This window comes from Epinephelus moara, chromosome 21 (genome assembly GCF_006386435.1).
Source record: "Epinephelus moara isolate mb chromosome 21, YSFRI_EMoa_1.0, whole genome shotgun sequence".
NCBI classification, from domain to species: domain Eukaryota; kingdom Metazoa; phylum Chordata; class Actinopteri; order Perciformes; family Serranidae; genus Epinephelus; species Epinephelus moara.
This window is the reverse complement of record NC_065526.1, coordinates 25,594,458-25,606,919: the sequence shown is the minus strand read 5'-3', so window position 1 is coordinate 25,606,919 and position 12,462 is coordinate 25,594,458. Positions and strand designations below refer to the sequence as shown.

Here is a 12,462-nt window from a genome sequence, read left to right as displayed (position 1 = left end):
TATATATATATATATATATATATATATGAGCTATGACGCATTCTCAAGTGTCCACCAGAGGACAGCAAAGCCTTAGTCAGTCAGTTAAACATTCACATACCCTGAAGTCATGTTCATGAGCTGGCTTGTCCTGAATGAGATACAAAATCCAGGAAGTGTGAAGGAACAAATGTCTGACTGGTCCTGATAACCAGAATCTCACAAGGTTTCTGTTTTATCAGATACTTTGGTTTCATGGCATAACTTAACCTTGTTAGACCTTTCACCTCTGACACAAATTATGTCACTTACTCAAGCATAAATCTGTGCTTTACATTATAAGCACTTTGAATCATAAGCACACACCTTTGTTATTGAGTGAGTAAAATCACTAAACAACTGTCTCAGGTTAGGAGCGGACTTTAAGGAAATTTGTCATTCAAACATACAGACCCCCGAAAGTAATGGAAAATATAGACTTTTGTTTGTGTAGGAAAATGAGGCTGGTGGTTATTACTGTTTTTTAAATGAAGCTGTGCATGTTTTATGTTATGTCCATAGATTTAAGGCTGCATTGCATGTGAATAATATGAAGTGTGTGTGTGTCTGTGTGTGTGTCTGTGTCTGTGTGTGTGTCTGTGTGTGTCTGTGAGTGGATAGGATCCAGCTGCTAGCAGTTTGACTTGATGAATAACATGCCCATTTTTCATCTCCACCAGTGGAAAGATGCAAAACCCGATGATCTCATGGATTCCAAACTGAGATGTGTCTTCGAGCTGCCTTCTGAAAACGATAAAGTGGTAAGAGGTGCTGCCGCACATTAAGAACTTATTTCCACATAATTTAAATCACAACCTGGACTATAATTTTTGTCGCTTAAGGACTTTTGTTGAATGCTGAACTTTGAAAATTTCCAGAATACCCAAGCTTTCCATAAAGGCAAAAGCTTTGGATAAAATCAACCATAAGTTGAGAATGCTGCTCTAATGGAAACATGGGCACGTGCATAAATATATATGAAAATGAGAAAACCTGAGCTGCTAGTTTTCATTTCTCTTGCTCACCATTTTACACTCATAAAATGATCTGCTGTTTCCCTTCCAAACCTCACCTAAAATACTTAATTGTGTCATGCCATGTCACACCTCTGTTTTTCAAATGGTGGAAATTTTATTTTGTCAGGCAGATCAGGAACAACACCATCTTGACACTCCTTGTTTTTAGCTGAACAAATCTTCTGGCAACCTCAGGTGTGTCAGAGATAGGGCTGCAGCGTTATAGTGGTTTCACGGTATACCATGGTATGAAAATTGATGGTTATTATACCATGTGCATTTGTTTATCCACGGCATTGGAAAAATATGCAACTGGGTGGAGAGTCTCACCTGCTTGTGTGTGTCCCCTTTTCCCCTTTCCTCCTCCTTTGTTACATGTACTTCCATTAAAAACAGTGGTTTCAAGTTTCACACATAATTGAGTGCTAGCTCAACCAAAAAAACGCTCTTGTTGTTATCTGTTAAAGGTCATTGTAACTGATAATAATAATGATGGTGTAATATTGTATACCATGATACAGTGAAACCATGAGTCAGAGTTGGCACGTAGCAGTCTGTCTCTTGGCAGCAACAGGGATTATGGCACAATTGGAAAGTGTGAAAAAAAATAGAACAACCACCAAAATGATTGTTTAAAAGTGTTTTGTTATATGTTAAAGCTTGACACTTAACTATGTGCTCCTGTTAACCCACACCAACCTGGCGGCCAACACAAGTGATGCCACAAAGGATTGTTTGAAATTTACAAGCAATGCTGCTGTTCTTGAACGTTATCAAAATTCCCACTGTGTTGTATGCAGATGTTCTGTTGTGGGCTGCATGAAATCTTTGCATGCATCTGATTTTTGTTGAGCATGAAAACCGCAGCCAGCGGGTGCCTTTTGCACTGCATTTTGCATTTGGTGGCTAACGCCACCTATACCGCCTACATCAAGCCCAAAGATCTCTGGTGTGAATACCAAGAACAGCAGTGTGAACGCATTTCAAGGTGAGAGAAGCGCTCTGAAAGATAAACAGTTTGAATGATGTGGGTGTTTATTTAGTTGGTTGCTCCAACCACTTGTTCACATCAAAGTAAGTAGCATGTTGATATTAAAATGGCTAGTTTACACATTTAAGATTCAAGACCTCACCACAGCTCTGAGTGTGACTGTAGCTGTGGTGTTGTATTGGTCCGCATTACACTAATGTTTTGTCAGTCCCCATAGTAACACACACGGCACACTAACTCAGAATTTAAAATTGAATCAACGAAACAAACTGAACGTAAAAAGCCGTACAAAGATAGTGTTGATTACAGGGCTATTGTAATGGATTGCATTAGTTTGTGCTTAATAAACTGGTGACTCTGTGAACACTGGGAGCATGTATTAATGAGCCTCTCAGTGTAATCAGCATTTAGATAAGCAGTGTTGCTGGACAGCTCAGCAGGTCCTCACAGTTCAGGTGAAATGCCCCTGGGGCCAGCCAGATTTAACTTCCTTTAAGAAGCTCTGCTGTGTCGATATGTGGACTGCTGAGTCAACACGGTGTCTGCTCTCTGCTTTGGCTTGTGTTGCATGTACGTCACTTGCAACACGTAAAGTATGGAGCTTTATGGGATTAAGACGTAGTGTGAGGTGTAATGTTAAGACGTGGAAACTCATGAAGAGTAACATTTATAGAGTGCAAGAAGGGCAGGGTATTAAACCTCAATACTTTTTCAGTAACAACAAAATGTGTTTGTTCAGTTTAACAAGCTGTCAAGGACTGAAAGCTGGTAAAAAAAAATTACTACAGAGCTCTAGCACACCAAAAAGTCTTAGACGGATACATTGTGTGAAAGACTGACTTGTGTAAGAACCAAAACAGTTCCACAGTCTGTCGACCACTTCTTTTACCTAATGAAAGTCTGAGGACCAAATGGCATAAACAAATTAAGCACAAGGGATTGACAGTGTGTGAGAATTTTTGTTTGGTTCGTTCAGAAGTACTAATACAAAATAAAATATGTGGTCAAATTTGAGATCTTGTTTACTTAGTTTTCGATCAGATAGTTTAAAAAAGCATTTCGTCAGTTTTATCAGGCAGTGTCTCAACTGCTGGTGTTTGAGACTGAAACTCATGTTCTCATGGCTCAAGTTCATATTCCTCAAAAGAAAATATATAAAAATGTTATGATTGTCTTTGTACCAAAACTTGGTTATCTAGTTAGCACTAGTATAGGAACATTGATGAAGATACCCAGCTCTGTGTGGAAGTAGTGTTGGTAACATACAGTAAGTGCAGGTGATTGAGGTGCACCATAGAGGTGGTTAGGCCAAGAAGAGGTATTGTCCTCTGGGATGCTTAAATATACTGCTGAGAAGCCTAAATCAATGATGCACTGATTTATTGGCCGAACTGTGATATCGGCCGATATTCGCTTTGTTTAATGCCATCGGCCGTTTGGCAAATAAGATGACATTCACTGATGGCAGTGGCCAGTCATGATATTTTTGTGTGGCAATATTGTATCGTCACACAGTGCCAAGTATCGTTTTTTTATTAAATAAATTATTAATGTGACAAATACAAATTAAACTTTAGGTAGCCTACTAGAATAATATAATCATTTGCTTTTTCAGTCCACCAGATACATTCTGCAAAGAAATGGCTGAAGCAGGATGAACAGACTGAAAACTATCTCATTAGCTAAAAGAGATGTTAAGTTTTCCTCTTTGGACATAATTTACAGTCAAAAAAAGGAAATAAATCGCAATATATTTTATCGCAATACTCAGTGTATCGCAACATATTTAAAATTGCAATAATGAGTTTTGCACAGGCTAAAAAGCAGTGCTCCAGACCAACGGTGTCCCAGGGACAATAGAAAACGTGTTTGGGACGAACTTGGAGACGGAGATCTTCCCTTCCCTTCTTTGATTGAATTTGTTCTCATTCAAAGGTAGTGTAAGGAAGGGCTGAATGACCTCAATTAAAACACTTAAGTATTTTTTAATAATGAAGATTGCTTTCTTCCCCTGGCTCTAAAGGGGGAATTAATAGCAACAAAAACAAAATAAATAACAACAACCAAAAACACCTGTATCGGCTGTCAGCCACATTGTTATTTTGATTATCAGTATAGGCCCTACATTTGACAACTGGTGCATCCTTAGCCTAAATTAATAAAATGTCATGAACAGAGTTGCCCTCTTGATAACCCCAGTCACAGGCACACACCCACTCTGCTGTAAGACACAACAGGTCAGTGTTGACCATCTGAACCTTCCTGCTGATTTATGATGAGACATCCGGATGTTTGCAGCAGCACTTATTTAGTATCATTCCTTCCAAAAATGACCTTGGCCTTGATGGACGTCTATATAAATGTTTGCCTTGGATTGTGGTAAAAGGGATAATAACATCATATCCTGTCTGTGTATTGATTGTCAACCTTCATCTACAATACAGTTGTTGTATTTCCATTACAAAGCCCTTCATTTCCCCATGCCGTCATGTTGTCTGTCCCACAAAACAAAGCCACATCAAACATGACTTCTGGAGGGATGTATTTCCTCCTTGGTCTCTTTGATCTGGCACTGTGAGCTTCTGGGCCTCGGACAAGGCTGCCTTTCTTTGGCACGGGCTTCCGTCTAGAGGCTAACCTCCCTACTTAGCTCAGGGCATGCTGGATTTCACTTCAGTGGTTCTCTCCCTCTACTTGTTGGGCAGAATGACGTGGACGCGACCAAAGCAGCCCCGGTGATGAACTCTGCGAAGGGCGACACATCAGCAGCCACGGTGCCTGTCACTGCCTCACTGGACGATTCGGAGATGAAGAAAGTGATGGAGAAGTGCAAGAGGCTGCAATCTGAGTTGAACAAGCTGGCTGACGAGAACCGACAATTAAAGGTTAGATGTGTTGATAAGACACGATAAAACATGGTGGTTTCATTGTGATTACTTCCAATCCTAAAAACATTGTGATTGTACTGCTTTCTGTGTGTATTAATACCTGGCATTTAACATACATATTCCTTATACAGATAGCACATTATTACGGTGTGCAAATGGGCTCTTGAAATGGAAGCAAAATCTGCTTCAGTTCCTCTACACTGAAGCAGTTACTGTGGACACCTTGACATAATCAAAGAAAGCAAATTTTACATCTGGTTCCTCCTGAGTTTGTCTAGCAGAGGAACCAGACCAGCTCCTAATCTTCAGAGAAACAAGTTAAAGGGCAAAACACAAATGCATCTGCAGCAATAAACAAAAACGTAACATGGAGCCTGGTATTCATGTGTCTCCGGTGATCCGATCGCAAGTGGACAGCCCTAGTTTGTCTGGTCACACATGGACATAGAATGCGTCTCCATGGGTCTCGAGTGACCACTTTTTAATGGATCTCAATTCCCTGCTCTATATGCAAATAAACACGCAACAGCATACGGTGAACTGACTGTTCGTTGGAAGGAAAGCGGCTCCAGAGATGATCCTGCAGTGCTGTGCATCTAACCTGTGTAACAGCAGCAACATAAAGTCTGGCTCTTTAGCAGGGAGTTGGATGAATAAGACCTCAACTGAGCTGGTGGTCCTTCAGTGTGGTCCAAGACAAATTAGTGTACAAACTGCTGACAGAATATAACTATATACAGCCCAGACCACTTCTGAATGGCGTCTGGCCAGTCAGATCTCAAGATGCTTTGAGGACGCTCTGGGCGCACTCACATCTGTACTTCAAGCCACGCCACACAGTACAAATAGCTACCAAACACAAGTTACCCAAAACATAAAGAACAATAGTCAATACTGAAACTAAGCCTGCTACTTGTGATCTATAACATATCTTTGTTTACGTTAGGTTAGGCTGTCCTTAAACGTTGGCATGATATGCGGCCGGTTGCCCTTATAGTTTAACGGTGCCCGGCAGCATCAGGGGGAAACGCGGCAGGACAAGGATTAAAGTTAAGGCAGCAAAAGTCCGACTGGGTGGGTGGGAGTTGTTGTGGATTGGTCCAACAAACATGGACTTTGTAGAGGTGAAAATCGGTGCCTGGAATTGGGCCTGTAGGCTCCCGATCTTGTCCTCCACGTAACTTCTCAGTTGTCCTCTGATTTCGATCTGGTACCTTGGATTCAACTAAGTAATATTCAAAGAAACACTGGAGACAGGCAGAGTCCGATGCAATCGAGTTTAATGTGTTCACAAGCTTCAACACATACAACTCATCGAGCCAAGCCCCGGAGCTGGACTGAAAAACAACTCCTAGTGCGTCTGCTTTTATGCTGGTGGAGACTGGAGAGAGTCTCCACCTTCTTTCGCTAATCCATCCCACTTCAATGCAAAGCTGTTGGTGGCGACCTTTTTCTTTTTGTCCAATCGTGAACGGGCCCGGTTTTAATGGTGTATCACTTTCGTTTTGAGTTTTGGAAGTTCCCAAATTTCCCACCCTTAGCTTTGGCTTTGCTTTCACTTTATTTTTAAAAAACATGTGAATTTTAGGGACTTTCTTTATGCAGTCCCTTGTGCTCTTATACAATACAGACCTTTAAATGTGTGTTAGGTAATACAAGCATTTGAGTGTGTGTGTGTTTTCATTATACAGAACATGGTGTGTTATGTGTTTGTTCTTTTAGTGTAGATACAATGTCAACTCATAACTCTGCATTATGCATCTCAATCAGTCTCTTAACCCTTTTACATTGTTTCTCAATCAACTTATGCAGTATAACACTTTTACTTGATTAGGGATTAACTCTTTACACTACAACTTTCACCCGAGAGAGCGGTGTTCACGTCCCATTAGATTCTACGGCCAAACCCTGTTCTTTTTCCCTAAACCTAACCATATGTTTTTGTTGCCTAAACCCAACCAGGTGCGTTAGTTGTTGAAGTATGACTGTAAGTAAATGGTAAATTTCCTGTGAAACCAGAAGTGTATCTTGAAAGAAGGCAATGCATGTAACAGGCAAAACTTGACAAGGTGTCCCAGAATGTCAACAACCAACACACCCAGGGTACCTTGCATGTCATATGTGGACGTGGAAAGTCCATGACCAAATATGTGACGAGGTCGGAGTGAGAATGTGTCCGCTTAAGAGCTCAATATCATATAGGGGACTCGTTAAATTTGATTTTTCAATTATGGGTTCCAAGATAATAAAGTTTGAGGACCCCCCGGCTCACAAACATGCCTTGTATGTTGACGGTCTTCTTTTCCACTCCTCCTACTCTGTTACAGGAGGATGGTATCAGAATGAGAAAGATGCCCCGCTCAGACCACATGACATCAAACTCAACCAGCCTCCTTGGCCGAGAAGCCAGCACCGCCTCCCTGCCCTCCCTCCTCGTCGTCATAGCAGCCATCTTCATCGGATTCTTCCTAGGGAAGTTCATCTTGTAGACTGGGAGATGCATGCCAGCCGTATCCCCCCGCCCCGGCTCCGGAATAAAAACAGGCCTGGAAAAACCGAGAAGTCTTTGTGTTGACTTTGCCATATCATTGGTAGTGTGGCCTACAGTGAACACATCTGTACAGCATCATTCGAAGGCGCCGCCTTTTTACAATCTCACACGGTTAGTACACAGAGAGTTGAGAAAAGAAAGGCGACAAAAAAGTGATTGCTCCCTTTTTTCTTTTGTTTTCTGTTTTCTGATGGCTGGATTATACAGGTAATGTGGCGGGACAATGAGAGTTGTATACTATCAGTCAACATGGAAGATGCACCTAGAGTGAACCATGGGCAAGAGGCAGTCAGAAGATTAGATTTTTTTCTCTCGCTCTCTCTCTCTGTTGTTTTTAATAGGAATTGAATGGAATGTTAGGTGTCTTGTAAATGTTGTTTTAAATCCTTTTAAACAAAAAAGGAAAGAACTTCCATCAAAAACACCTTGCTACCTGTTGCTGGATTGCCTCTGAAGTAAATTTGTTCAGTTTGTAATTTCTACTTCTTGTCTTGGAATGTTCAGGTCCAGCTGGGGATAGGTGCCTCCTTCTTGTACATTTCTGTCCTTTCCTTTTCCTCACAACACCAATGCAGACTTTATATATTATTATTATTAATATTATTATTATTATACAAATCATATATTCCTTTTGAGGCAAATATGACTGAAATAAGGTCTCCATTCTTAAAATCCTGTCCCATGGTATTAAGCATTGAAGAAATAAAAATGAAAAAATGTGGTTTCGATAGCCGTCTTTTCCTGTGTCTCCCCTTTTCAGTGATACACCCTCAAATATTCTTTATGTGATGCCATAAAGTGAGCGTGCTATGTTTGTGTGCCAGCTTTTCCATCAGTATTGCCGCCAACATTTTGTATTGGATACTTTTTTTCTTATTACAAGAACAAAGTACCCTATGTGAGCTAACCATGTGTTTTAATTACACTTGACGTTTCAGTCAAGCAATATCTACCATATCCCCGTTATTCGGTTTTATTAGCTGCCAAGAGTCATACAACTAGAAAATGCTTCTCAACCTCAGACATCTGCTCTGTTATGAAACTGGAGAAAATGCTGTGTAAAGTTATGCAGTGTTTACGGACCAAATTAATCAAGATGCAAGTCTGGCGCTCTTTTGGATTCTTTGTTAGATGTTTCTACATTTTAATGGTTTCACCTTGAATATATTCCGGGCTGTTACTCAGTATTTTTGAGGTTTTCTGCCAAGGTAATTTTGGTAAGTTTTTTGGTACATTTCAGTTTGATGGCTAAAATACTGAACCTTCTTGACAAGATGCTTATTTTACCCAAAAGTGAAACCTGCAATCTTTGTATTAAATGTAAAGAGGTATGATTCACACTGACTGCTGGAGGACAGGGTACCGTGGGAAAAGACCACTGGATGTTTTTTTTTTCTTCTTTTTTCGTCTTTTTGGCAGTAGAGAGAGGGACGTCCTGCGCCTGCGGGGTCTGAGCAAGTATTGAATGTCGATGAATGCATTAGGTGACAATTAAGGCCCTTTAAAGAAGTGGTAAATTTTTTTATGATGACACTTTAAAATGACATACCATACTAAGCCTTTTTATGACACACAATACAATGACTTTTTTTTTTTTTAAAGACTTAATGACATAATATACAATGACTTTTTAATGGCATACTTACCTTTTTCAAAGACTTTTTGTTATTTTTAGAATAATTTTTTGGCATACAATAGTTTGACTTTTTATGTCATACCATACTGTGGCTTCTTTGACTTTTTAACATACAATGCCATGATTTTTTTAATGTCCTGTTTTTTCATATATTATACCATTGCATTTGTAAAGGCTTTTTATGACATACAATATTATGACTTTTTTTGACATACCACACTGACTTCTGGAACACCTTTTCTATGACATACTGTACTATTACATTTTTAAAGACTTTTATGACAACTAAAATATTTTTTTTTGACATACAATGCCTTTTTTTTTGACATACCGCACTGACTTTGACTTTGTGACTATGACATGCTATGACTTTTTTTAATGACTATGACACAGTAGTTTGACTTTATAATGACATAGAAGTTTTTTAAATTATTTTTTATGACACACTATTCTGTGACTTTTTTTTAAAGACTATGCCATACTATACAATGACATTTTTTTGTAGCATACTGTTCTATGACGTTATCACATGCTAAACTATAACTTTTAAAAATACTTTTATGGTATGTCATGCTATGACTTTTCTTAGAACTTTTGATGACATACAATACTGACTTTTCTTAATGACATACTATGACATTTTTAAGAAATTTTATGACAATACTAATTTTTTTTTTTAGACATACTATAGATGCCTTTTATTGGGGTTTTATTGGGGACAATGTGACTTTGTTCAATTACTTTTTTCATAATGTAAGCTTCTTTGACACTTTTTAAAAGACTGACATACAATACAATGACTTTTATGCCACACTATATTTTTATACATTTTTTATGACATGGTATAATGGTATTATTTTTTATGGCAGACTTAAGTATGACTTTTTAACGACATAATACACCATGGTGGCGAGACTACACCATGACTGTTAAATGTAAAATTGCATAACAATTTGAAAGTTATAATATATTGTTAGAGGTAAGTATACAAAAAAGATACTTTAAAAAATTAAACAATAGATCAACACTGAAGAGTATCAAACCTTTAATCTTATACATGTAACCAGTTACAAAAAGACATTTCTTGGAGTCCAATACAGGTTCAGGCCTGCGCACACTGAACGAGATTCTGCACAATCAATGACAATTGTGCAATATAAAAGTTTTTCCACTGCAGGAAAAGAGTATGCTGGGATGGGGGTCTCTGTTGAGCACAGTCTGAAAGTTTTGGTTCAGTAGAAGCATGCTGGAAAGTTCCCAAACAGGTACTGGTCCACCATCCAGAGGGTGACGACATCTTTACACTGATGATGACAACACTGCAGTGAGCTTCATTAAAGTTGTGATCGAGATCTGACTGGAGAACTGAAGGGTGCTGATGACCTTTATCCTATGGAAAGGTATTTTGAATTTATTCCATTGTCAAGATTAGACAGGACCTTGAGGAGCAAAGAGCACTAATTTATGTTGTCATGTCGATTCCACACTGGAAGACTTGTTCAAGTAGCTGCACAAACTGGACAGGTAAGACATGGCCTACTACACAGTGCTTCGTAACCAGAATCAATTCTTTGTTACAAATACACAAATGTCCAGTTAAACCTAAACCTCAGTCTTCTATATTTGTTGTTACAACAAACTTTAAAGCACAATCCTGTGACTGTATTTGGAGGGATAAGACCCACATGTACCAAAAACAAGGGTCTGTTTATGTCTAGTAAAAAAAAAAAGTAATACAAAGGTCAGATGTTAATGCAGTAATCCTTGTAAAACCAAAAACTGATGGACAAAAACATATTATGATACCCTTTCTGAAACTGGCACTAAATTTGAAGTTGCAGTTTCATATGTCCCCAGATGTAATCCTTGCTTCATTTCCTGTTAGCACGAAATTATAGGTCCACAGTATTTAAACAGTAAATTCTTGCACTGACTGCCGAAATAGTTCACTATCAAAATGAATGACAGTATCTAAATTTTAATTGTGGAGTTAAGCTTAAACTCCCCCCCCAAACAGGGCCCAAATGTATGTATAAAAATGAATTGGAATCATTTTGTGATTTTATCATACTGTAGTCTAGTTTGTGAATTTGTGTTTATTTGGTGCTTCTAATCAAATTGTAATAAAAAATTAAGACATTTTTCTCCCATGAAACATTTTGTTCATGTAAAGCACAACAATAAAACACATGATTGTGATTTTTCATACATTAACATTATTGATATTTATCAAAACATATTGTTAAAAGTGTAATTTTATTAAATTTAGCTCAGTCCCAGTTCAAACTATTGTAACTACTGCAGTGTAGCTGAAGTCTCCAGATGTTGAGACTGGCAATTTATATGCCAATTTTTAAGTGCCCATCCCAATCTGAGTATGACATAATTTCAAAATAGCCATTGATCGTATTGGCCAGTGTAGCTCTCTGATCAGTGAGGAAATGAAATGCATGGAAGGTTACTGACTTTATTCTATCCAAGATAGCATCATGATCTTAATATGGAATAGATGACAGATAACTGCTGCTGAGTTTGTTGTACTGTAAGGCAACATTTAAAGAAACTTCTGTAAGATAAGTCGTGTAGTTCCCTTTTGCTGTAAACAGTGACTGTCCATAAGCACATCTCCTCGAGGCAGGGAGCTTATTGTCAAGAGTTCATCATAGAAAAAGTTTCCACACATCGAATCGTGTCTTTTGGCAGTACCAAGAAATGACTTGATAGTTGTAGGTAAATACACTGTATAAAACATACTCTCAGGTCTGTGTGGATATATAGACATCTTTGTATACTTGTGGAAACACAGACAGGTTGGTCTTTGGTTCCACTCTAAAGTGCTAAAGTTTCTGTGGTGCAGCAGTGTTGAGTCTTTGGTAGCTGGGAAGGAGTTCAGAGGATCAGGCGCACCAGTTTTCATCCTCTTTCACATCAGAGAAGTTTATATTTGCTGTCTGCTCTTGTAATCCACACTCTTTTCTTGTTGTGTCTTTATGTAGAAAAAGCCCAAACTGCTCTCTAGCTTTTCCAGCAGAGAAGCAGAGACATGACGAATGCAACAAGAGCCACCATGACGTGTTGCTGGCTACCTCTGTGCCATCCTGTGCAGTCATTGTGGTGCAGCAGAGGCCTGTCAATGTCATCCGCTCTGCTGTACTCAGAGGGCTGGCTGCTTGCTGAACACTGCACCAGGGGCATCTGGTAGGAGGTGGCCCGCTTCTCCGGCCGGTCTGGGCTGGAGCCGTCGCTGGGACGCTGGCCGTTGTAGAGCAGGTAACGGCCGTGGGCGTCCTGCTCCATGCGGAAAAGCTCATATTCTGTGTGGGGGAGCCGAATGCCCAGTGCCACGCAGCCGTTGGTTAAAG

The 12,462-nt window shown here is 39.3% G+C and overlaps 2 protein-coding genes across 2 annotated transcripts in view; one reads left to right on the top strand and one right to left on the bottom strand.

The window, feature by feature from the left end:
• Positions 1–8,185, top strand: part of vapal (VAMP (vesicle-associated membrane protein)-associated protein A, like) — a 19,130-nt gene extending 10,945 nt beyond the window's left edge. Inside the window, exons 4-6 of the mRNA XM_050033271.1 lie at positions 699–779; positions 4,731–4,910; positions 7,241–8,185. Of these exons, the coding sequence (XP_049889228.1) occupies positions 699–779; positions 4,731–4,910; positions 7,241–7,402 (423 nt within the window). The 3' untranslated portion in view covers positions 7,403–8,185. The remainder of the gene's footprint in view (positions 1–698; positions 780–4,730; positions 4,911–7,240) is intronic.
• A 1,392-nt stretch (positions 8,186–9,577) lies between these two features.
• The window catches only part of LOC126382455 (protein APCDD1-like), a 28,733-nt gene continuing 25,848 nt past the window's right edge, over positions 9,578–12,462 (bottom strand). The window contains exon 5 of the mRNA XM_050032327.1: positions 9,578–12,459. Within this exon, the coding sequence (XP_049888284.1) occupies positions 12,116–12,459 (344 nt within the window). The 3' untranslated portion in view covers positions 9,578–12,115. The remainder of the gene's footprint in view (positions 12,460–12,462) is intronic.